Genomic DNA, 25,717 nt, shown 5'->3' with positions numbered 1-25,717 from the left:
AAAACACACCACACACGCACGCACACACACACGCACACACACAAGCGCACACGCACACACACAAGCGCACTCGCACGCACACGCGCGCACTCGCACGCACACGCACACGAGAAGTCAACGGGGCGGAGCTAGCCTCTTGTGCAGGCGCGCTTTTTGGCGTCTTTAAATATTTACCATGAACAGCTAGCAACAAGAAGTTCTAATTAACACTCATAGGTCCCGGCGGGTCCTCATACCACCCCTGTGAAGCCTAGTTTCCACGTACGTATTTGTGGAGTAGATGTCTCGGAGTAACGATTATTACACCGATACATCTACTCCAGATATGTGCCACTGTTGTATTTCATAATGAGCCCTGAATTCATTGCATGGAAGCATATGAATAGGATGCGGAGCGCCTGCCACAACCTCGTACCATTTCAAGCCGATTACAATACAACCTAGCTCACTTCTAACGAACCTGGCTGTCAGGCGAATTGTGTACGTTGTGTCCGATGCTCGTAGTAAGTGGACTCCCTTTAATATAGCCAAAATTAATAAGTCCGCGAAAAGTGGCCTTAATTTCGTAAAGACTGCATCATGCGTGTATACCTCCGGAAAGCACAACCTACCGAGGCGCTTTCTAAACTCTCCAAAACGGTATCGCTTAGACCCTTGCTGCTAAAGATGTGCCTTAGGGGCAGGATATATATCTAGTCGTAAGCCGCCGTGGTGGCTCAGCGGTTATGGCGCTTGGCTTGTGACCCGAATGACGCGGGTTCGATCCTGGCCGCGGCGGTTGAATTTCGATGGAGGCGAAATTCTAGAGGCCCGTGTACTGTGCGATGTCAGTGCACGTTAAAGAACCCCAGGTGGTCGAAATTTCCGGAGCCCTTCACTACGGCGTCCCTCATAGCCTGAGTCGCTTTGGGACGTTAAGCCCCCATAAATCAAATATATCTAGTCGTGGTTAAGCATTCACGGAAGTTGGTGGCAGGTCTGTCGTATAGATCACATTCCTAGCGGCTGCTGAGTTCTCGTACTTTGCATACCACGGCTCCGTAAGGGCAAGGCTCTGCGATGTCTCCACACGAACGTTGTCGTCCTAACTAACATCCGGCCAGCTATGCATTAACGGCGCGTTGCCACAAATCTGCATGCGTCCCAGCACGTCTGTTAACGACAGCGTCATCTGTCGTTCCTGGGCATATGCAGCGACAAAAGCAACGCAGAGCGCATGCGCACAGAACAAATCAGCTGCACTGTACCTGTCGCCGCTTATACATGGTAGCCGCACAAATGGTGGAGTCAGCTGGGCAGGCGGCGCATATCACAGCGTGGCCAGCAGGGAATTAAGATTCTCAGATCGCTGCCGTTACTTGATCCACGACCGTGCGGAGTGTCTTCTGCTTCCTCTTCAGATGAATTGACCAAGCGGTGCACATGCAGGCAAGCATTGACTTTGAAGGCGATCGGCGAGTGCTTGACCGGCGGTTACCGACAGCTGCGTATTCCACCCTTTTATTTTCGTTTGAGGGTGGCGTCGCGCGATTTGAGAGACGCTGTATGGTTTCCACGCTTGCTGGAAGCATGAGCTTCCCAACTTCGAGGCCTAGTTTACGACGCTTACTTGTTCGCTATACCCGAGTTGTGCAGCCACATATGTTCGTTGTATCTGAGCCTAATTGGTTTGGTTTGGTTCATGAGGTTTTAACGTCCCAAAGCGACTCAGGCTATGAGAGACGCTGTAGTGGAGGACTCCGGAAATTTCGACCACCTGAGGTTCTTTCACGTGCACTGACATCGCACAGCACACGGGCTTCTGGAATTTCGCCTCTATCGAAATTCAACCATCTCGGCCGGGATAGAACTCGCGTCTAATTGGCTAATAGACTAATTTGCATTGCCTTAATGCATATTTTCAGTGGCACCTGAAACGTTCGTATAAGCGAGCGTTCGTTATATCTGCAGCCGCTGTAAGTAGGCTCAGCTGTACGTAGTCATGACGTTTACTTCACTCTCGCAAGATAAAAACTTTTGTCCGTAACAAACGATAGTTTCGTTCTCAGTTACCCCCTGGAAAGTCGTCTCCGCTATCTTATAGTTCGCTTAACGAGTTCGGCGTGGTTAAACTTCAGACTGTTTTGGAGTGGGGGAGGAAGGGGGTGAGGGACGAAAACGAAGCACCTTCGCTGCATTCTTTAACCTACTGTTTTCTTCGCCAAGCGAGGTCAGTTCACTTTCTAAAGACCCTGTTTACTCGTTTTAACCAACTTCGTTGTTTGCCATCGCCTTGGACGCAGTGCCGCTTTTTCGCGCGTGACCAGCTGTCACTCAGCTGCCATCCCGAACGACCTTTGGCAATGCGCCGTGCGACAGGCGCGGAAGGTCGAAGACGTCGTCGATTTAGCTGGACCTTGGACGGGCTGGGGCGTATGCAAAAGCGCGTTTACTTGTCGGTTGTGCTGGACGGTTGACACGCCTCCTTGGAGAGAAGGACGTATGGGGAAAGGGCTGTAGCGAGCGTTTAGGTGCCGCTCGATTTGGCCACACGGACATAGGTGCACACCATACTCACGCCGCCGGAAGAGAACACTTTTCTTTGTTTTTCCTCTGGTTCGGTCGTGCCGGAAGAAGTCATTTTCGGTCATTAGAATGTCGCGGGGTAAGTTTTTCAGCCAGCTTTTTTTTTTTTTGCTTAGAGAAGCGGCTGTGAAAACGGTATAACAGGTGCGAAAGCAGCTGGTTTTGTTGCTTTGTCTAGTCTCCTTTTTGTCCATGTTTGCTGCGCTGTTGTGCACCAACTTGTTTTGTTTTCCTTTCTTTTTTTCTTTATTGAGGTGCCTAGGCGTAGCTGAAAGCTCTTAGTTTCCCCGGACACTAATGCTCACGTTGTAGGGGTTTGGCTTTCCTGCCAAGGTGTAGAGCTGCTGCTGTCTGACCGGATTCCAGTGCCTGTGGAATGCGAGTGCGAAATAGGGCAGCGTTCTAAATAGTGCGCAGGTACTCGGCGCAATTCCGACGGACATGACGAGATTCGTTTTTTTATCCCGCACTGCGCCGCGTGAACAATGTTGTTTACGTCTCGGACAGCTTCGTAATTTCGAGCCCCGACACTGAAGTGTAAATCACGATGGTAGGTCGGTGTGAGCCGCTGATGTGTGACGGGCGCAGCTTGCCTGTCATGCGGAAAAAAAAAAAGCTCTGTTATGCGAGTATCTAGAGTATGCGCTCCGCTGAGGTCTGCAGCAATTTCCTCCGTCGCGGACTCATCAGGAAGTGTGTGCTGTAGCTTTCACACACGTGCGCAGCACACCTGCAGCGCACATGCTGAAAATCTTTGAGCGGAAAGTTTTTTTTTTCGTTTTTTCTTCTTGATATAAGTAAGATGCCAATCGGACATGCTCACCTCCACCACTCGCTTTGCACGCCCACAACCGTCCTGGCTAGTGCTTTTTTATGTTGCTTTCGAATCGAAATGCACTCTACGTCCGGCACAGCAGCAAGCAGATGGGCTTCGTAGGATGTACGAGGGGTGTGCGTTTTTTTTTTTTTTTTGCAGCGTTCGTAACCAACGGCACATGAACCGCTTAAGCACAAACCTGGAGGGTGCCTGTATTATTTATTTATTTACGGTATACTGCAGACCCTAAATGGGTCCTGGCAGGAGAGGCACAAAGGCATAAACGAAATACAGCAAATACCATCGCAAAACAAATATAAATAATGGCACTAGTTAAGGGCTCTAATTAAGGGCGAACTGAGGACAAACTTAAGGTGCAGGGACTCCGCAACTTTTTTTTTGAGTGGAGGGGGCAAGACTTCGAGTTTTTTGTTATTTATTTATTTAATGCCATTTACGGAATGAGTTTTATATTATTTTTTATTTTTCAATGTTCAAGGGTTCATCGAAACTGTCACGTTGTGGTGCCGACACTCCAGCAGTCAGGAAGGCAACGAAAAGGCTTTCAAAAGAAACTGTTTGAGGGGCTGACTCTCACCCACTAAGAATTGAATGACTCGGCGGCGGCAATAGTCACAAGCGCGCTGGGCGGTCATCGAACTGAATGCATGCAGTTCTTGACCGCGTTCAATTTGAAGCTGGCACGGAACCTACGACAATCTGGAAACATGTGGAAGGATTTGCACATGGCCACGATCAATTGGGATAAGTCTGGTCACATACCTCGAACTTGAAAACAAAATGATAAAGCAGTGTGCCGGCGGTTTTGTATGCGAACGATCAAACGGTGCATATATTCGCGGCAATATAAAACAAACTGAAATGGGCAGCTTTATAGATGTGCTCACGAGGAGTGGCCAATTGCTTAAAAAAGTTTGTGCGTAATTTGTTTAAATTCGGCCAGTCATGGTCATGTACACGGGTCAGACAGTCCACTTCTGTTGGGACATGACTGGTTTAGGTTACTCATTTACGAAATGCTTTACAACTGGCTACGAAGCCAAATAGCTCAGCCCCACTGTGCTTTGTATTAAGAGTCCTAGAACTGAAATGTTTCAATTGTCAGAAATCTGATCCAAGTGCAAGCAATTGGAGACTGAGGGGGTGGGAACCTCTGGAAAAATGTTGGGGGGGGGGGGGCGGTCCCCCCTGTTCTGTGGTCCCTGTTAAGGTGGCCTGAAATGATAGTTTACCACATTCTAACAAGAAATATTACTTGCACCCCCCCGGTGGCTCTGTGGTTGAGGTGCACGGGTTCTGAGCTAGAAGAGATGGGTTTGATCGCTACTGCGGCGGCAGCTTTTATATGGAGGCGAAATGCAAGGCGCCCGTGTACTATTAGGTGTCACAGCTCGTTAATGAACCTCTAGTGGCCGAAATTTATCCGGAACCCTCCATTACGATGTCTCTCATAGCCAATGCCCCATATACCATACCAGCTACTCGTAGCGAAAACCGAGCTTTTTTAAGCAAGGGAAGGCCAATAATGAAACGCAAGTGGCACCATGACCGGCGGATTCTGCAAGCAAACTGGCGCGTCGACGCAGTGTTTGCGAAAGGATCCCGAAAGGTAGGCTGCACCGCGATTGACTGCCGATGCGGGATCACGGAGTCCTCTTCTATCTTGACGTCACAAGCCTGTATCAAGTGGCGGGAAATTTTTAAATTAATATTATACCAGCAATAAAGGGGTATATTGCTTGTTGACGCTCAACAACAAAGCCAGAGAGTGCGTTAGAAGCGATATTTACTGAAATAAAAAACTGGATAGTTGTTCTCAGTAACCCTTTAAGCAATATTTTGCTTCACCATCTGAAAAATAAAAGCTTATGCATGTAAAAACGTTTAGCAGCTCATTTAGCAAGCACCGTTGCTTAATAAAGCACACGCTAGGCGATTATAGCTAATGATGGCGAGGCTCTGATATATTTGCTGGAAATTTGCAAATGTTTTACTTGCTCTAGCATCAGCAGCGGTTTACGGACTGCTTAGCATTTAGAAAGGGGCTCGACAGGGTGCGTTTCCGCCAGGAAAAAGAGTAATCAGGACTGGATGGAAGTAAGTGACATCAGAAGAGCGATCGAAATTTTTGTTCAGTATCACCTCGTGTGCACAGAGTACTGGAATCAACACTACTCACACTGCATCAGAGACAAGCACCTGGACGAACACTGTTTACAAATTTTTCGCGGAGTATTGGCTGCAGTCCGGGGTGCAGAAAGACAGCGAAAATGGCGTCTAAACTAAACTCTTTATCTGGGCTGACTTGCGCCCTCAGTGGACTGAATCCCTCGTCGGCGGCGTAGCAACAAGCGTGCTCGGTGGTCGTCGAACACGATGCCCGTCGCTCTCGGCCGTGCTCAATTTAAAGCTGGCAGCGAACTTTCGAGACAAGGCTTACAAAGCTACTACAACATTCTGGAACTGCCTACAATCGGCTCCGCCCGGGTGCAAACGATCGAGATAAATCTTGTCGCATCTTGCTTCGCAAACAAAGCGATGAAGCGGCGTGCAGGCAGCTTTGAAGAATGAACAAACAGTATAAAGACTCGCGGCATTATTCTCCCTTTTCGGAATATGTTTGAAAAAAAATGTAGGGGACACTTCAGCTTCGCCTTAAGTGTATGACGCGATATCATAATAGGTTAATTCCAGTTTATGCAGAATTGGTCATTCTCTACTTAACATTCATAGATAGATCCCTGAGAGTCATTATACCACTTCCTTACGCAGTGGTGCAGCGGATAACATAATAGGTTAATTCCTGTATATGCAGAATTGGTCATTCTCTAACATCCATAGATCCCTGGGAGTCCTTATACCCCTTCCTTGCGCGGTGGTACAGCGGTTAAGCGGAGCGCCATTGCCCTGGGATGGCAAGTGCTCCCAGCGGTGGGGCTTGTGGGATTCAGGTTGCTCCTCCCGAGCGACCAAGCATTCATTTAATTTCCGCCTACCACGGTGTGCAGTTTGCTTGCTATCCAGCCGGCAAGTAGTGATGACGCCGCAAGCTTACGTGACCCAAGTGGCCCACCGGCCTCCTAGGCTGCTCTGTGGGTACCACCTGCCAGAGCCATGCCCGTGATTTTTTGCTCACAACGCCGGCAGCGCCCACACCAGATTATCTGGTGAACTGTGCCTTGAACTGTGTCGCGTTATAAAAAGCGCGCTCGTTTTGATGTAGATACGCTAATTACTGAGCAGTAGCGGATTGCCTTAGAACTGAATGCGCACACGCGCTACATACCGCCGAGTGGCGATAGCATTGGGCGCTGCTTGTAAATCAGTAACCTTCGCTAGGACCGCTGTTTCGCTAGGACCGCTGTTCCACGTGCTAGGGACGCACGTGCAATGGACGCGTGAAAAAACTGCAAGCAGCCCTACTCTTTCGATTGGCAGGTGGGCACATAACTTATGGGCGCGAACGCGCTTCAGTGCTTTCAGAGCGAAAGCTCTACTACTCTCCCGTACAGAGCTGAAGGTCCTGTGGCTATGAAATTTGACCTTGAAACAAGGAGGAGCGGGGGCTTGGCTCTGACGTCATGCCACGTCACTCTCCACGCCACGCCTCACTTCAAAAGCGAGCGTTGAGCCGACGGCGCCCGCTATCCTCGCAATCATCGAATCACGTGACTTCCTGCGGCTCGCCAAAGCTGCGTATGCGGAGCCGGCAGCACTCTCGCAACTGTCGAAAATCGCGTGAGGCGCCGTTCGCTACATAAAAGCGCGGGACGTGTGCTTACCTTCACGTGCTTTCCTTAACAGAGCTTTCGTTCGTCCTACTAGTTCCAGCCGTTTAGAAACCACAACTAATTTTTTGAGACCGGTACCCGCTTGGACCATGCAAATTAAACAGTTTGCGGAGTTCCCAAGTGCTCTTGTTCGGAGCTTAAAATGTCTGTTGGGTTTGAGGAAAGGCAAGGCCTATGCCTTCCTCACTTTGTTTGTGGACACCACCACCACGCCGTGAGCGAGGTTGTCGTGTTCACCGACAGAGTGAGGCAGTCACTCGCCATTCCTTTCCTCAAACCCAAAGAAAGATTAGGCTGCGAACAACACCGGTATGGGAACTCTATAGACATTTTAATTTGCGCCGTCCAACCGGTCCCAGCTTTTTACTCGTTTTTTTTTTTGGGGGGGGGGAGGAAATGGCGCAGTATCTGTCATATATCGTTGGACACCTGAACCGCGCTGTAAAGGAAGGGATAAAGAAGGTTTCATTTAATATTTGGGAGGACAGCATTTACCTTTTCTCGCACTCAGGCGGAGTGCTGTATTTTACGCTAGACTTAAAGTGAGACTGAGGCGAACTCCATAATATCTATTGTATTTTTGTCGCTATGGTGATGATAGTTCGGCAAGAAAATACGCACTGATAGCTAGAACAATTAGGTTTAAAAATGGAATGTTTTTTTACCCGCCGCTGGATTCAGACTCATGACGTCAGGATCAAAAATGATTCCGTGATCAGCGTTTAGAAGCGAATGGCGGTGTAGCTAGCCTTGGGGATACTTGCACAAAAACCGGTCTCATAGTTTCCGTGCGAAAACGGCTAGTAGCGGTGATATCTATATTGTTTTTTTTTGTTCTCTTCTACCCTCCAAAGACTTCGCTTTCGATGAAAGATTTTGTTTCAACTGAAAGCGGTAATCTATTGTCCTTTTAACTCATTGCTTGCATGAGATAACGTTTCAGATCATTTTGTGCAAAGGGCAGTCGAGATTAGTATGGCGCCAGAAACGAAGAAAATTTTGTGGCGCATCGTAAAAGCTAGGCCACAAATATAAACCGTGCATGGTACCACCTGTCAGAATGATTGCGATGCTCTAAAGAATTGCCGTGACGTCAGAGTTTCGCGCCTGGAAAGACTTGTGTGGTGCCTCCATGTCAGCGCGTCTCTTGAGCATGGTGGAAGCCAATTTTTCGGTGTGGAAAGAGAGAGAGGAGCTCTTTATTCGAAAAACGGAGAATTCGGTCAGCGTTTAAAATCCTTCGACTTGCTACTCTGCGCGGGGAAAAGATTCGGTTAGAGAGAGATCGTATGAGAGACGTGTACGAAATGGGATGACAAAGTTCAGTGCATAGCGTACATTGCGTACACATCTTGCACATCGTTACCATATCTCGCGTATCTTACAAGGCAATTTGTCTTTTACGGGACTGGAACGAGAAACGCGTCAATTAATCGACCTAGGAGCTACTGGAAGTCAGTGTACTCACTGTGCTTCCAGGTTGTCAGTTTTCAAGAATTTTGTAACAATAGGGGAGCTTTGTGCAGCTTTCCAAGTTGGTTGCTTTGTCTAAATCAAATTTGTTTCCAGCGGCCATCCCATACAAAAACGTCCTATGGGCGTCTGTGGAAAAAGCAATGTCCGTCTATGGCCTTGTATGAACGTCTATAAGCACCCACAGAGGTGCTTATTGCCAGCTATTGTAAAATCTATGCCACTAGAGCTATAGCTTTAAAACCATACAACTGTCTTAAGCTCTCTACAGAAAAAATATATCAGCCTGTATATACAGCTATAGACAGAAATAGGAAAGGTCTATAGCTACTTGGGCCAAAATCCTATAGCCGGCCATATGACATTTTTGTATGGGATGTATACCTACCACATGTCTTGCTTTACTAATAGTATTTTTTTTTATTTAAACACCCACTAACCGCCGCGGTGGCTCAGCGGTTATGGTGCTCGGCTGCCGACACGAAAGACGCAGGTCCGATTCCGGCGGCGGCTGTCGAATTTCGGTGGAGACGGAATTCTAGAGGCCCGTGTGCTGTGCGCTGTCAGTGCTCGTTAAAGAACCCCAGGTGGTCGAAATTTCCGGAGCCCTTCACTACGGCGTCTCTCATAGCCTGAGTCGCTTTGGGACGTTAAACCCCCATAAACCATAAACCAATCAGATGTTGCATGTTTCTGAAGGTACAGGGGCCCGTAGAAGAGAGCATGCAGAAAACGCGTAGTAGAACGGCTTGACGTGTACAGCTGCAGATTTTTTTTCTGTACATTCATGGGAACACCAAGGATTAATAAATGTATTTAGATTAACGCTGCAAGTGAACGTTTCGTCCTTTCTGACGAGAATTTACTGACGCTTCTAAATTTCTCCTTGAATGAGACTTCCATGCTCAGCATCTGTATCGAACGATTTCCGGGCCCGGACGGCTGAAAATCCGCCCTTTCGTAATAGAATTACGACACCACGGATGGAGTCATAGGGTCGTGAATTTTAACGTTTTGTTTAGGGTATATTTTCATTGGTGTTCTGTCATTGTCGCCTTCTGCCACCGCCTACGTCATCGCGAAGCTGCGACCAATAACAGAAGAAAAGAAAAGGAACGAAAGGAAACGTTACAAAATACGGCATATGACTGAGTGGCATAGCTGTCATCACCGAAATCGATGCATCTGAACATCGAGGCACCCTTGAATAGATAGATGGCTGTCTAAAACCATCTAGTGGAGCCTTCCAAAGCGGGTTGCATACTTTGACGATGACGATATGCTGATTCTATTTACCTCCGCAGTTGACAGTCGGCTCGGTTCATATTATTATGATCCTTTAAACTGTGTCCTCTGCTGGACAATACTTCGTTTTCTTTTTTCTTTAGTTTCGCATTTGTGTAAATCTACAAACCTATTGAGTCGTTGCTCTGTCTGCTGCTGCTGCTTTGTAAAATGTGACCGCGGCCTTGTCAAGCGGTTTTTTGACATTTTCTGCAGCTCCTCTATGTAGTTTTTGAGACAGAAATAAATTTATCAATAATATGATTAATATTGTTATACCATTAGGCCCGACTCGGGCATGTTCATAAAAACACTCCTTTGGCCGACATAACGCGCTTCGTTCTCTTTTTCCCGGCATGCCATCTATTATCCCCGTCTCCGGACACCACCCTAACCTAACGCGCCCCGCATACGTTGCTACGGTCTCCCGCATGAAGGCCGACCCTTCCCCGCATCAGGCGTGCACCAAGAACATCCCGTGTACTCGTGCATCCGAAATTGCGTGCGCGCCCTGGCCGAGGCGGCGGCGGCCTCCGTTGGCCGGGCCTTTGTTTCCGGCCCCGCCGCAGTACACACGGACGTCGTTGCCTCCTCAGCCTCGGCTATTACGTGGGAGTCACTGAACCGGCGGTTCTTGGCCCTCAGCCTTCGCCTCCTCACCCTCCTTCCTGCACGATCATCGCGCGTGTTTTGCTGCCTCTTTTTCCTATAACCTTGGCTCGCTTTCCAACGCCGCATCACTGCTTTTTACGTTTGCTGTTCTGGTCACGGATGCCAGCCTGCCTGGTTTTGTTTTCCTTTTTTTTTCTTTTTACGGAAGAAGCGGAAGCGTGCAGGTTTCGTCGGAACATTATGCTCGCAGATGAGGTAACCTTCAGCGTCTTTGGGAAGCAGCGGCAGAGGCTGCCGATGTTCGCCGACGGGGAGTCGCCAGTTGTACGAAAAGCAAGGAAAGCACGCGAAATACTACTAAGCGGGCGAGGGGAGCGCTGGAGTGCGGCGCAAGGAAGACCTTCAAGGCAAGCCGGAAGCCAGACTTTGGTCTGCGGCATCTTCGCGTGTTGCGCTGTTCAAATAAACATTGCGTATGTGCGGAATCTAGCGAGTCGAATGTAACGAAGCACTTAGGTTTCATCGTTGCTGCCTTCTTGTGTGTTTATGTGCAGTCTTGTACCTTCTAGTGAGAAAGTTCCAGTTTTTTTGACATTAGGTTGTAACCGCAGCGAATCGCGCAGATGGGGTTTAATTCTCGCGCGGTTACTAGAATGTATGTGTTTATCTTTTACTAGTAATTTTTATTAGTATGTGTTGATATTGGCGTCGCCATTGGAAAGTTTTTTTTTTTGATAACGAGCACAACAGGCAGAACGTACGCTCCTGTGGAAGATGTCCAGTATTTACTCCAGATGGCTCCTTACCCTCTGTCATTCAGCCGGAAATGTTTGTCGCCAAGGGAAGCATACATGGAGCACTCTGTTTCACTACTCGACACCTTGGCCGCTGCGGTGGCTGACTGGTTATGGCGCTATGCTGCTGACCCGAAAGACAGAGTTCCATCCCGGCCATGGCGGTCGAATTTCGATGGAGGCGAAATTCTAGAGGCCCGTGTACTGTGCGATGTCAGTGCACGTTAAAGAACCCCAGGTGGTCGAAATTTCCGGAGCCCTTCGCTACGGCGTCCCTCATAGCCTGAGTCGCTGTGGGACGTTAAAGCCCCATAAACCAAACTACTCGACACCAGCTTCAACTTTCTGCGTGGAGTGCGGCTATCGAGGCGGGTTGTATCGCGGAGGCATCTCTCGGACAGATGTAAAAATGAGGCTTGTCACAGCACGCATGGACGCTCGGGGGCAAGCTATCTCCAATCACTTGCTCATGGTAGTGATCACTAGCGCTTTCCACAGTACAGACCGATATGAAGAGAGTACTGCGGTAGTCTTTAGCAGTGGCACGGATTATCAGCATATGTCGAAAGCAAAGGCAGCGCTCTTGCGCTTATTTCTTGTTTGTTTTTCCTTTTAGCGTCAGTAGAATTTCAAAGGTCGTCCGTTTCTTTGAGGAAGGTTTTCGTACCATTCCTCTAGTGTCGTTCGGCTTGGAAGATGGACAGGAGGCGAGCTTGTAGATGATGACAGCAGAGCATATATTTAGAGCATACATACATACAGAGAGTTAAACTGGAAGAAGCAGAAATTTACAAAAGAACAAACTGCGCTACTTTACTCATCGACCGGGCAGGTTATAGCCTAAGTAGCATCACGTTACATGCTAAGCATGGAGCCCCAGCTCAGACTGGACTGGACTGAATTTGTTCGCATGCGCTTTTAAGCACGTAATTAACAAAGGACTAAGGGCGGTCATTTTCAGTGGCCGGCCCTAAGCATCAATTCTCCAATCAACAATAAAATGCGAGATAGGAACTACCCCATGGGTTGAGCTTAACCTCGAACCCAGGGTCTCGTTAACAAGACAAGCCAACTCAAAAACAAATACGCCACCACTCTCTCTCAAGCAAGAGTATCCACACGCTCTCCCTTCGGAGCTAATCGGACTTGCCTCAGGCACACCGCCACCCATCATCGGTCCGCGTCCCCCGTCAGCAACAGAAGAGGCAGCGAAAGGGCCACGAAGCCGCCGCACCACCGACGGCGGGACACGGCTAATAAGAATGGGTGGGCTTATTTGCCGCCCATTGCCAGAAAAACGCCGCAGTTGCCCTTTTGGGGGCTCTTTGCCACCTCAGCAAACCAGATAAGGAACGGTCCTGTTTTCTCACGCCTTGGGTGAGTACGACATAATTGCTTTAACAGGTGTTCGTCATTGCGATCCTTGAGATACGCCTTTGTTTGGCCACGAGGCACCGCGGGACGCTGTGGGACATCGTGTGCCTCTCCGATGATAGCCTGCTAGTCTGCTGCGTAAGGAGGTCTCGTCAAGATACCAGCGGTGCGTCAAACGGCCCCGTCAATACATTTCCCGTGTGCACTTTGCTTGCGGGGCTCTCTCTTGTAATGGAAAGCGGCTTCCGCGTGTGCCGGCGTCCTGCAAAGGGACGCAGCTGGAAAAGAGCGGCGGCCTTACAGCATATGAAACCATGCCCTCATGACGTTGTATGTAAACACTCGTCTAGTCTCCTTAGGCAAATACCCTGCTGCTTTTGGGCAGTTAAGCATTCGTGTTTGTACACCTTCCGAGTGGACAGTAAATGTGTTACCAATGCGGTAATGTTCCGTCGCGCAAACACTTCGTAATCAACTTTGTTCTGTATCCATGTACGCGTATTCCGGAACACTGGCTCCTGTGCAGCTCCATTTCACTCGGGAGTGTTCTGCGTCGTGCTGTGCGCCACTTTGCTCCGTTCAACAAACTGAGCGTCCACAATATCTCAGGCACTAGTGCTGTGATTCGCGCAAACGGACATGTAGCCAGCAGGTGCTCTCATTACACCTTTTTGTCGTTTGCGTGCACGGTACTTACTCTCCGGAAACGCTGCTGTTCGTTGTCGAATAGAATTTATAATCCACCCCTCCAATTCATTTCGCCCGTAATTGAAAGCTAGGCTTCAATTTAATGTGACGTGCACGCCACATTTTTCTCTCTTTGGAAACAAAATTTTTCGATCAATTTGCTTTGGCCCTATTGTATGCTAGCCCTTCCAGTTATCTCAGTTGGTAGAGCGATTGCCCCAATCAAGCGGTGGCGCTGGTTTTGAACCCCAGGACCAATACGAATTTTTCTTAAACTGTGTAAGCTGTATAACTTTCCTTTGTAGTGGTGTAACTGCGCTTGGGCGGCTGATAATGAGCAATTACTACCTCAATTGGAATAAATCGGCGCGTCATACCTGCAGAGAGACTGGTGAGGACAGCTTGGTCTTGCTGACTTCTTTTAGCAGGAAAAGATGTATTCCTTAAGAAAGTTATCGTTGACAATGGAATGCTTTTTCCCCACGGCTAGATTTATGCTTGTGACGTCGGTGATGACTGCCAGACTGTTATGGACTCCCGCAAAGACGCGGATGGCAGTGTGTCCTAGCCTCAGAGATTCGCGTGAAAAAATACTCGCGTCATCACAATTGACTCGTCGACCGCTGGCGGCGACACTAGTACTTCATTTTTTCTCGAGGTTTCTAGCTTTTAAATTAAGGGTGGAAAAAAAGAACGACAGAGCCATTCCCAAAATACAACAATTTTTCGTCCAGTCTCTTGTTACGACAGATTTTTCTGCCGTATTGCGGAGTTGTCTGCCGTTGCGACACAACTGGCTCTGTCGTTTCGTCAAGAGATTTCCCACTACTACAGAATGTACTGCTGTTACTACAAGAGTTTGTTGTCAGGGCTCAAAATACTACAGGAAAATCTGTTGTGACAGAAAATTTTCTGTTGTGTTTATTCATTAAAACGGGGTAATCAGTTAGTATAGGAAAACATTAATTCGTCCCTTGTTTTCCTTTAAAGATAGTACGCAGGAAGCTAGCGACAGTTGGCATTTTTATTGGCCGCACACGCCGTACAGTATCCGCCTTTGTGGTCATGCTCTGGAAACACTTCGAGAAAAGAGGACAAACATTCAAAGGTGGCCGAAAAAGCGTCGCACCAAGAGCGGGACAGAAGGTGGCGGTAGGCACGAAGTTTAAGCACGCCGATCACGCGTGTCGAGGAATAAACGCGAATTTCGACGCCGGGCAAAGTGCATAGCCCAGAAACTGGTTGCGTGGGTAACCGTGCTCGTGGTCTTGCGTGCATAAGCCTCGACGCGCTAAGCAACCGCGATACGCGCTGTCGCACCGCCTTAACTTGCAAGTCACGCCGAGCTGGCGGTGACCTCAAAAGCTGCCGGACACGGTCTCGAGAGGATTAGCGCACCTTGTTTCATTGCGGCTTCCTTGGGCATGCTTGCCCTGCGTGACTCTGCGTTTATTCGTCGCTTTTGCAGGTAGAGGTGCGTAAATATTGTCAGCGTTTAGAATAGGGAACCTGCGCTGTCAAGGTTGTACTGCAATTGTTCCATTCGGCGACTCAAAACTGCTTTTGTCCGCTGCTTGGCCCGCTGCAAACGCGAGAACACATTCTGCGCGATTAGATACCCGCGTTTCGCTGACAGCATTCATTGCCTATAGCTTCTCTCGGCGTAGCCCAGATAGCTGACGCACGGCACGTGCGCCTTCGACAGAGCGCGGAGACTCACGCCAATAAGCGCCTGAAGGTGGCGCGGAAAGTACTAATAGTACTATCCAAAACTGCTTGCTCTTCTCACTAGGCAGTGTGTTATGGCGCTGCAATCGGCACCGCAAACTTCAGCGCAAGTTCCTCATTTCACAGTTCTGCTTAAGAGATATATGTCGGCGGCTGAAAAACGACGTAAGATAGCTTGAATGAAGTCGTGTGGCTGGGGCATCTGCCAGCTGCTATTCTGAAGCATGTCATGAAGTGAGTGTGGAACTGAGGATTGGGCGAGTTGGTGATACATCGTACTGAAAACCAGCGCTTACGAATGCAGAGTACGAGACGTGGTTAACTTGTCATGCAGGGAAATGAGGATGCTTCACTGTGGGTAGCTGGGTTGCGATAATAGCGCGCATGCCTTGGAAGGGCGTTTCCTGTTCCTTCGTTTCTAATTGGTTTTTATCGTTTTTATCGCATGTGGGTTTGACAAGACGCCTTTGCGCGCGTGCGTGTTTAAGTGCATAAAATTACAACTGAATTTTATTCTAAAGTAAGCAGTAAGTTCAGCGCCTTCAATCTGTCTCGTCTCGTCCTCTGTCTGTTCGTGAGCGCTGGTCTTTAGTACGACGGAGGATGTGAGTGAATAAATTTGTCTCGATTGACATTTCTTTTTGCATGTGTAGACGGAAGTTCTTGACTTCGGTAAATATGGCCGTGAATTTGGCCTTTTTAGTGAAGTGAAAAATAGACCAGTAAACAGTTGCACTCGTACATCGCTAATGTTGAATTTTTACGGCGCAAGGGCACCTGCGACCAAAGAGCGCCATGTGCCAATGTGTTTTTTCGTCTGCTTAAGGTGGGTTTAAAGGCCCATACCCATTTCCAAAGCAATTCAAAGCAGAGAGTCCGAGCACCAGGTCAGAGCAAAGCTTGTATCTATTATTCAAGGAGACGGCAGGAGAGAGGGAGGGGGTCGGGGCAGTGTAGTTATACGGCTACAAAGAAAAGTTATACGGCTTTCACTAAAGCTTCGTACTGGAATGAAAATTCGTCCTGGTGCATTTAACAAAACAATTCAGCGGGCAATTTGGCGATCTAAAGTGCGCGAGGCGAAAGCCTTTCTGCGCCCTCTTCGGCTGCTTGTTTTAATTTTGTTATTTTTAATTTTTTTCCTTTGTATTTTTATTCCCATTTTTGAAACTTTTTATTTTCTGTTTAGCTATTTATTTTGTATTTTTGTAATTTTTATCTTCTTATATTTAATTTTTTGTGTTTATATTTGTTTATCCGTTTATTTTGAAACTTTTGTGTAGTTTTACAATTTTTATTTTTATTGGTTTAACCAATCACCAACTAATACATAATTAAAATAACGAATATTTATCAATTAATGTCGAATTACTAATCATCCATTACTTAGTAATTACTAAGAGTATATGGATTATAGCAGTTATGTCATTGATGACGTTATAGTGTGACACATAATGCGTACGGACGGTCGGACGGACAACGATGAACCATTAAAGGCTTTCGCCTTAAAATTTCAACCACTGTGGAGTTAATTACCGTGCACTGACATCGCACAACGCACGGGCGCCTTTTAAGTGTTGCCTCCATCCAAACGCGACTGCCGCGGTCCAGATTCCGGCTACGGAATTGATCCCATGTATTCGTTCTCAGCAGGCAATACGCTAATCACAAAGTCATCGCGGCAGAAAAAAAAAACCCTGAACGCAGGCGCTGAGCAACGGTTGAGAACTGTTCACTAATGTTCCCCGTGCGACGTGAAGAAGCTCACTTATTTCCGCCCTCTTTCTTCTCAAGGTTTCGGACGTTAGCCACCGCCAGCATGGCCACGCGGTTTCCATTCTTCCTGGCTGTCCTCCTGGTCCTGCTGGGAACCGCCGTCCCGTACCACACGGGGGCGCCTCAGGGTGCCTGCGACGCCATGGTGCCGGGACACGGTGCCCCGTCGGAGTCCGGCGCCGACAGCTACCAGCTCACGGCGGAGAAGCAGCCTGACCAGACTGTCCGCGGTGAGAGGCTTGCCCTTCTGAGCTGCTCGTAACTCTTGTGCGGAGTAGGTGCTGGGTTCCAAAATTGATCTCAAATATATCTCTACCGAAGTTGCGTGCATTCCAGGCTGCCTTCACCTTCAGACGACAGTTTAACAGAAAGCTTGTGTGCATAAAAACAATGCACAGACATAAAGCAGCAGCTGACACTTCAAGCCATTTGTTCAGTAGGAAGAGAAGCTGCATAACACTGTTCAACTCACTGAAACGCAGCACCAGAAGCAAAAATCTCAGGGTAGCACTTAAGTCTACTTAAGGGAGGAAATGCGAAAGCCTTTCCTTTTCCTCTCTTTCCTCTCTCCATTGTACATTTTATTTTTGATTTTTATTATTTGGAATTTTCTTTTCTTTTGATTTATTTTTCTTTATTTTTCCTATTTATTTTGTCACTTTATTTTTATACTAAGTAAACCTTCTCACGCATTTCTCACGCCTTTGGCTAAGGATCCAGACAGTGATGATATGTACTGTACTGAAGAAATGATAATAAAAAGAATTGATTGATTGATTGATGGGTTTCCATCGAATCAGTCACACAAAACCTGCTTCGAAATTCAGCATCTACTCTCATCAGTTAAATTTAATTAATAACAATTCATCAACCAAACTGACCACATTTCAAGATCTACTCACGCACTACCTAATAAAATCACACTTTTGCACATTTATTTGCACAGAACGACATAATCGTGCGGACAAATTTTGCGGACACTTTTTGCTTACGCGACATAACCATATAATGCTTTCGCATTAGGAAGTAATGAAGCATTTTCAGCGAATAATTATATACGCACAATTCCAGGCGACTACCACTACGATGTGATCGAAATATTTACCAACTTATATCCTGAACGCTTAACGGAAATCGGTGCCACTTATTAGCACTCGCGGTCTCAAAAGGATATCCCACGACTCTTTCCGTTTCAGTTGAGGCTGAATGTCGCCTGCTGACAGATGCTGTTTGAGGCAGCAAGAGTTAAATGTTTCGGAGGATAACCCTTCAGTGACCAACTGGTTGGAACAACGATTGGTCTTTTTCCTTTGCGCAATTACTCCGCCACAGTGACTCCTTGAGAGACTAACTGCAAAAAGATATCACCCTTAATTGGTATCTCCAATTATTACCCGTTCGTACGGAGGACTGAACAGGGCAGTCAGTCCCATATTGCAACCATTCTCGCTTCGACATGTACTCAGTTCGCGCCCTTGCGGTCCAGTTCCAGACATGTCTCCAAAGTCGCCCTAGCGAGGTACTTGCACGGTCTAGACGCATGCTCGCGAAACCCCGCACGAAACTTGACGAGCTGCGGCGTGCAGTCACGTGACGGCTATGGCGTAACGTGACGCCGCGTCATTCAGCGTCCTTCCCAAGCGGCAGCTTAACGGTACAGCAGAGGAGTCATGATTGAGACACGGCTTTCTTTAAAACGCCGTGACGCTGCCTCGGAGCTGACGGCAGCTTGTGTTTCTTGTTTCGGTTTTCAAACTGACCTCTTCGTGCCTTCGCGCTTGTTTCTCTCCCTTCTCCATTTGCGGCATCGCAGTCACGCTCACCGGCACCTTCAAGGGCTTCTTGATCCAGGCGAGAAAAGCGGACGACGTCGACAGTCTGGTGCCCGGAAAGTTTGTCCCTGTCGACAACGCTACCACGGCCACCTTAAGCTGCTTGGGCGACGAAGCGGTGAGTGTGGAGGACTAGCCTTAAAAGCAATTTGTAGCTTTTTACCTTGTCATCGGATGACCTGACGGCCCGTGCAGTGGGAAGTTTGTTTACCAAGTTTTTTTTTCTTTCAAATTTGCACGAAAAATGGTGGATGTATTCGGTCCACTGATCATGGCAAGTGGCAGTGACGTTATGCGTGACGTTATGCGTGACGTTATGCGTGACGTTATGCGTGCCGTTATGCGTGCCGTTATGCGTGCCGTTACGCGGGACGCTATGCGTGACGCTACTGCATACTGTCATGGCGTGTTATGTCGACGCTGCCGAATCGGTAAAAGCCCGCTTGAGAGTTGTAGCTGTAAAATGGAGACAGACAATGCCAAGGTTAGGGGCGTGTTGATCATAAGTGAAGGGCTGCATGCAATTTGAGAGAAGTTTCTTAGCATTAGCATTAATTTATTTGTCCGCTAACATTAGCACTAATTTATTTGCGGACAATGTTCAAATAAAATTGCATAAAATCTTTCTATTTGAGGAACTTGGTACAGCTATCTAGGGAGCTGTCAAACAGGCAGTGATGCCTGACAAGTGTCAACAAACCCCCCCACCTCCCCCCCCCCCCCCAAATGTGTCAGCTCTGCCTATTTGGCACAGCACTATATCAACATACAGTAAAAAAACATGAAACTATAAGTACAGAAGTACAACCTGCATATGCAATATATATAAAGCAACTAATTTCATTGAGTCGCGCTCAGGAGGAAAGAAGCAGCATGAAGGCACTGATTAAGGAATGCAAGCGGAAAAAGTTCACCGTTTTTCCTTATTGCATGCGGAGAACTGCACACGTTTTATTTAACTGCCTATTCTTTTTAGGCATCGTGTTCGGCGGTACAGTCGTCATTATTGCGGAGGTACGGAAAAATGTAGGCGAACCGGTGTAAAACGGTCGCAATCCGTTTCGTAGTGATCGCGTGTTGAGTTAGTGCTACGTCTTTACATCGGCTTGTTTTGCTGTGTGCGCTAGATTTGCCGTGTACTGAGGGATTTTGGATACCGAGTGAAAAAGCTGCGGTGATATTCTACCGGTTCCTCGGCATCAAATTAATAAGGTCCTCTCAGCTGACTTCCATAATCGCCGAATGATTTGTAGGCTATGATCAGACATCCTTCCTTTCTCCCAATCAGCAAGTCTCGACATAGACGATGCTATTTACTTAGTGATTTGAGAATAGTGATTTTTCTAAAGTGAATAGGATTTTAATAGGCTAGCCATGCTACCGAGTTGTATAAAAATAGTGGAGCTAAAAGCGGAGTCGATTCCGTATCGAATAATCCTGCTATTATTTGGTACTTGTGCGGGTATTCGCACAAGTTGAATAGTCATGTGGAGCAGCGAAATGCTAGTGGTAGAACCGTAGTTATGTCATGGAATTAAAGCTGCAGTTGCTGAAATGCGTAGCAGTGATGTCCACTAGGCGGCACGTAACACGAAGTATATATTACTTCTGTGGCCATCTCATGCCCATCGGAAAATTAGTTTTTGCTACTGATGCCGATATAGCATACAAATTGGCTCGAAAACGCAGTTTGTGAGAGGGGCGAGAGTTGAGCCACCTGCGAGATCAGGCGTTACCGAAGGATTCACTAGAACTGGCTGAATCCTGTCGTGTCGTCGAATCGCGGCAGCACGCATGCTCTGCAGCTTCCCAGTGGGCCCTACTTATGGAACAGTCGTCGAAAAAAACTGCGGCGGCTTCTGTTAAAAACTTCGTGCCATTTATTCTAAAACTGTGCGAAAGCTTCAGACAGGATTCGATTCCTTTCGTGCAATTTTTAACATGCGCTTGTTTTCCTAAATCGAATTGAACGGTATTTCATTCGCTTTTTGAAATTTTTGAATATTCCCGCGCCTTAAGGATATGACACGAATGCCCATATGTGCGGAATTGCCTAAACTTTACACTCATGTGTACCTGGGAGTCCTCGCACCACTCCTTGCGCAGTGGTGCAGCAGTTGAGGGATGCGCCACTGCCTTGCGATGGCAGGTGCTGCCACCGGTGAGTGTTGTGCGACCCGCGCTACTCTTTCCGAGCAACCTCTCGCGATAAACCATTATTTTAACTGCCACCTGCCAGGATGGTTAGTTTGTTCACAATCTGGTGGGTAGCTTGTGAGAACTAGAGTCACTAAATAAAGACTTTATTTAGTGACTCTAGTGAGAACCTCACATGGTCACGTTACCTACCTTACTCACCTAGGTTGTTTTTCCGGGGGTGGCTGCCTTCGGCACCCTATTTATCGCTCGCAACGCCTACAACGCAGACTCAGGGTTTTCTGTGTAACGGGGCCTTGAACGCTGTCGCGTTATTAACGATGAACTGCAAAGCCTATAGTCGCAGTGATTAACCTTATGCTTTCTTCTGCTTTGCGTAAACAGCATGGTATGTGTCTCGTATAAGACTTGCCACCTGTTCAGCCATCGTCTTCGGGGTGCGTGAACCTCCTTAGGAGTGAGTATGGTTTGCCCCCTAAACTACATGTATACTCAGGACTTTTGAGAGAGGGGGGCGTGGAAGGAATTGACGACCGCTTCCAGAGAACGCAGGCTAAATATAGGGGCTGCAGGAAGGACGTACGGTACGGTGTCGGACGCCCCGTGGCTGACTGCATCTGTCTCGCTGGTATCAACGGCCGATAGGTGGCTTTCCGAGGCGCTAGTACAACTCTCGCGGCCACATGCCTTCTCCTGCTATATTTGCCATTTCTCTCTACAGGCGGCGCTGACTCACACCGACGGCGATGTCAAGAGCCAGGTGAAGGCCACGTGGATACCGCCGGCAAACTGGGCGGGCGAGGTGGTTTTCCGGTGAGCAGGCTCACTTTCTTAGTCGTGTAGTTGCAAGTCGGCGACGGTGGTAATTGGTGCTTGTTTAGTGGAATGCTGCCACTCTCTTCGTGGACCATTAAGCACCGGAGAGGTCTCGGAAAAAGAAGGCGTTTAGTGCAATGACACACATTTAGTATTGTTGTATTGTATTGGCCGCCGCCGCGGCTCAGTGGTTACGGTGCTCGGCTGCCGACCCGAAAGACGCGGGTTTGATCGCGGCAGCGGCGGTCGAATTATTATTATTATATATTATAATTGGTTTTGGGGGAAGGGAATGGCGCAGTATCTGTCTCATATATCGCTGGACACCTGAACCGCGCCGTAAGGGAAGGGATAAAGAGGGAGTGAAAGAAGAAAGGAAGAGAGGTGCCGCAGTGGAGGGCGCCGGCATAATTTCGACCACTTGGGGATCTTTAACGTGCACTGACATCGCACAGCACACGGGCGCCTTAGCGTTTTGCCTCCATAAAAACGCAGCCGCCGCGCTCGGGTTCGAACCCGGGAACTCCGGATCAGTGGCCGAGCGCCCTAACCACTGAGCCACCGCGGCGGGTAGGTCGAATTTCGAAGGAGGCTAAATTCTAGAGGCCCGTGTGCTGTGCGATGTGTGTGCACTTTAAAGAACCACAGGTGGTCGAAATTTTCGAAGCCCTTGACTACGGCGTCCCTAACAGCCTGAGTCGCTTGGGGACGTTAAACCCCATAAACCATAAACCAACCAGCAATGTTGTATTAACCTAGCCGACGTTATGAAAGGTAGTCGGTACATGCTATTGTGGCGTCGTGCAATATGCGTTTAGCTGAAATTATGCCGTAACATTGGATTTGATTTGTTCTCACTTTCACTGACTACAATATTATCGTATTAAGCACACACCAAATGGCGCAGCTTTGAAGGCAGGATTTAAACATAGCACTGTTGTATTGGTGGAATCGGTTCGCAGAGCAAAGCCTTGTCAGCATACAAACACCGATCGCTCCTAGAAGAAGAATCGGAAGTTTGCATTTTCTTCAGTAACGCCAGCAGTTGTAAGGAATTCATCTGCTGAACGCGTCGCTCCCGACGTTTACCGTTCTTATGTTATGCATATTGTGGGATGGTCGGCCAGCTCTATTTATAGTTCCTCTGCAATGACCCCTCAACAACACCGCCTTGCGTGTATAGGCAAAAAGTAAATTACAAGAGCTCAGGATGAATACTTGATCTGCCGGGCAACGCGTTCATTGATCTCTCATCAAATTCTTTTATCCGAAAATTTCCGTGCTCGTGGATCTCTTGAATAAGCCTCCAAAACAAGGCGAGCTTGAGGGCCCTAGAAGCGTGACTTTGCCAATGGTGCTACCGGGAGGCCCGTCCGCGTGAACCCGTCAACCATCTCCTTCATCTTTGGGAAGCGCGGCGCAGCCTCACTAAGAGGTGGCGCCGTCAGAAACATAACAGGAAACTCCGCTTGCGGATTCACGACCTCACCCAGAAGGCGGCTGAGTATGCTGCCCAGCTCGCCGATTCAAACTGAGTGGACCGCTGTAACTCTGTTGCTAGACAAATGTCTAGTCGCAACACTTGGAAGCAGGCCACGGCCTCTGCGCTGAAGCCGTGTGGTTAAAGGTCCCTTTCCTCGGCGCCCCCTGAACTGCACAGGATGCCTGTAGCCCAACTTGTCACGTTAAAAGATGCACTAAATAGGAATCTGAAATCGCAATTTTGCCGCCGGAACTCAATCTAAACTCCCCGAGTACCCTTAGAAACTTTGCATTATTATACTGTGTGGCCGATTTCCCTATTAAATCGAATTAAACGCCACGGCTTCCGAATTTTTTTTTTTCAACTGACCGAGAGTAGGTGTCAGCCAACGCCTGCAGTGCCTTTCAGCAAGTCGCGTGGCGGCTTCGCTATCGCTTCTTTGTTTTTTTCGGTTTCCGTGAATAGTTTCGGTGGCAGACTGCATAGCCGAAAATTAGACCCGCGGAAATAAAAATACGCGTGGACTGCTTGCTGTCGCCGATCGCTGCGTATCACTCCGCCGATGGCAGAGCGGCAAGCCGCCACGCGGCTGGCTGAAAGGGACTCCACCCATTAGCTGACACCTCTTTTCGGAGGTGGGGAAAAAAAGGCGGGAGCCGGGATGTTTAATCCGATCTAAATTAGGAGTATCGGCCGCAAAGGACAATAATTCGTAGCTTTTAAGGATGCTTGGAGCGTGCAGATCGAGTTCCCGCGGTAGAAAGACGAGCTCAGAATCCTCCTTAGTACGCGGCTCGGCCCGCATTTACCTTTTGACAACATGCACCAAAACAGCGTTTGATAGTGTTAGTGAAGCCCCCGCGTTAGTAGCGTGCTGCGGTGTGTAATTACTAAGCGAATGGTGGTGTGTTTGCATCCAAAACAACAAAATTAAACTTCCAGCAACGTTCACTGAATAACAAATTTCAATTGACTCATATCATGCATAACTCTACATTAGGTTATGAAGTAGTATCGTCTGACGCTGAAACCTCTTACTTTAAGTGGTCGTTGCTGCAATTTTAAAGCGAAAGCTTTACTGGCCGCAGGTTGCGCAGTTTCGCGCGATTCCTGGAGAGCCGTGCTGCGCATGCGCGAGCAGCAGTTACGGCACACGGTGCATATGTCTCTCGCTCCCTAGTCACAACTGCGCATGCGCACTAGTAGCACCGAGCCACAGGTGTTCCGCCGCTGCGCAGCGCCGCGCCTTTCCTCAAAATGCAACTTTCAATTTTCAGTTCTCTCTGTCTTCTTTCCCTCCCTCCTTTATCCCTTCGGCGCGGTTCGGGTGTCCACCGAGATATGTGAGACGGTTGCTGTGCTTTGCGCGCTCGCCGCGCCATCTGGCATGACGTCACTCCGCGCGGCTCGCCGCCGCAACCGTTTGGTATGACGTCACACCGCGTTCCTCGTCGTTGCGCTTGCCTCCGCTTGCTTCGCCGGCTGCGTCGCATGCCTGATAACACGTCGGAGGACTGAAAAGGAGAGCTCGCGTGCGCTGCAACCACAGTTGTGTCGTCTTTAATGCGACAACATAGCTAGACAACCAGACTAACCTGGACTTGCAATCAAGATTAACCAAGGCCATGCCTTAGTTTTCGCTTCGTATATCCTGGCATAGCCGAACTAAGCCACTGCCAATTTTCTCTCTCTCCCGCTCTCTAGTCACTACTGCGCATGCGCCACTAGTAGCACGAGTCACAGGTGTTCCCGCTACACAGCGCCGCGCCTTTTCTCAAAATCAAATTTTCAATTTCAGTTTTCTCTTTCTTCTTTCCCTCCCTCCTTTATGAGTTCCTTTAGGTGTGGTTCGGGTGTCCACCAAGATGTGTGAGACGGTTACTGTGCCATTTACTTTCCTCAAAAACCAAACAAAACGAGTGAGCCGATGGCCTTCATAGAGTTCATTGGTGTTGACAACTTTGCAAAGACTGTTCATTTTCACATAAGAAAAGGCGCACAACCGGGTCCGTATGTGCGTCAGTGCAGACCTCAATCTCGCTTTCGCTTTGTATATCCTGGATTAGCTGGGCTAATCCATATTTTTTTGCACTTTTGTTATAATTATCTATAAGATATGCGAGCTGAAGAGAGAAAGCAATCTGTCACTCTCAGAAGCAATGCCCACCGCCCCTCCACCCCCTGCCCCCTTTCTATTGTCATTTTTTTGCAGCATGCTTGGAGTATCTCCTGTGCCACTTAGTTGCTGCTTTTGCAAAGAATCATGGTACTATATAGCATTACTCTGCACTTTCACGCCCTGCATTGAGGGGTCAATAGTGCTCCTGTTTAGCCTGATAAGATTACATGGGTGATGCATGTGTGAGTGACAGCTATCATCTGTTTAGCTCAGAACTAGACTTCATGCATAGTTTCGTCTTAGACGCACACACTTTTCTCCAGCTGTTTTCTTTGGGGGACACAATGGGCATGCTTGATCGTTGCCTGTATTGTACCTGCTGTATCCT

The 25,717-nt window shown here is 48.2% G+C and overlaps 1 protein-coding gene across 3 annotated transcripts in view; it reads left to right on the top strand.

Moving 5' to 3' along the window:
- LOC144111161 (putative ferric-chelate reductase 1 homolog) overlaps nt 1–25,717 on the top strand; it is a 94,824-nt gene that overhangs the window by 49,792 nt on the left and 19,315 nt on the right. For all 3 annotated transcript variants that reach the window (XM_077644324.1, XM_077644325.1, XM_077644323.1), the window contains exons 2-4: nt 16,941–17,152; nt 18,736–18,872; nt 21,633–21,724. In XM_077644324.1, the coding sequence (XP_077500450.1) occupies nt 16,966–17,152; nt 18,736–18,872; nt 21,633–21,724 (416 nt within the window). In that variant the 5' untranslated portion in view covers nt 16,941–16,965. The remainder of the gene's footprint in view (nt 1–16,940; nt 17,153–18,735; nt 18,873–21,632; nt 21,725–25,717) is intronic.

Source organism: Amblyomma americanum, chromosome 11, assembly GCF_052857255.1.
Source record: "Amblyomma americanum isolate KBUSLIRL-KWMA chromosome 11, ASM5285725v1, whole genome shotgun sequence".
NCBI lineage: Eukaryota > Metazoa > Arthropoda > Arachnida > Ixodida > Ixodidae > Amblyomma > Amblyomma americanum.
Note: the sequence above shows the minus strand (reverse complement) of the source record. Positions and strands in the feature narration are given on the sequence as shown.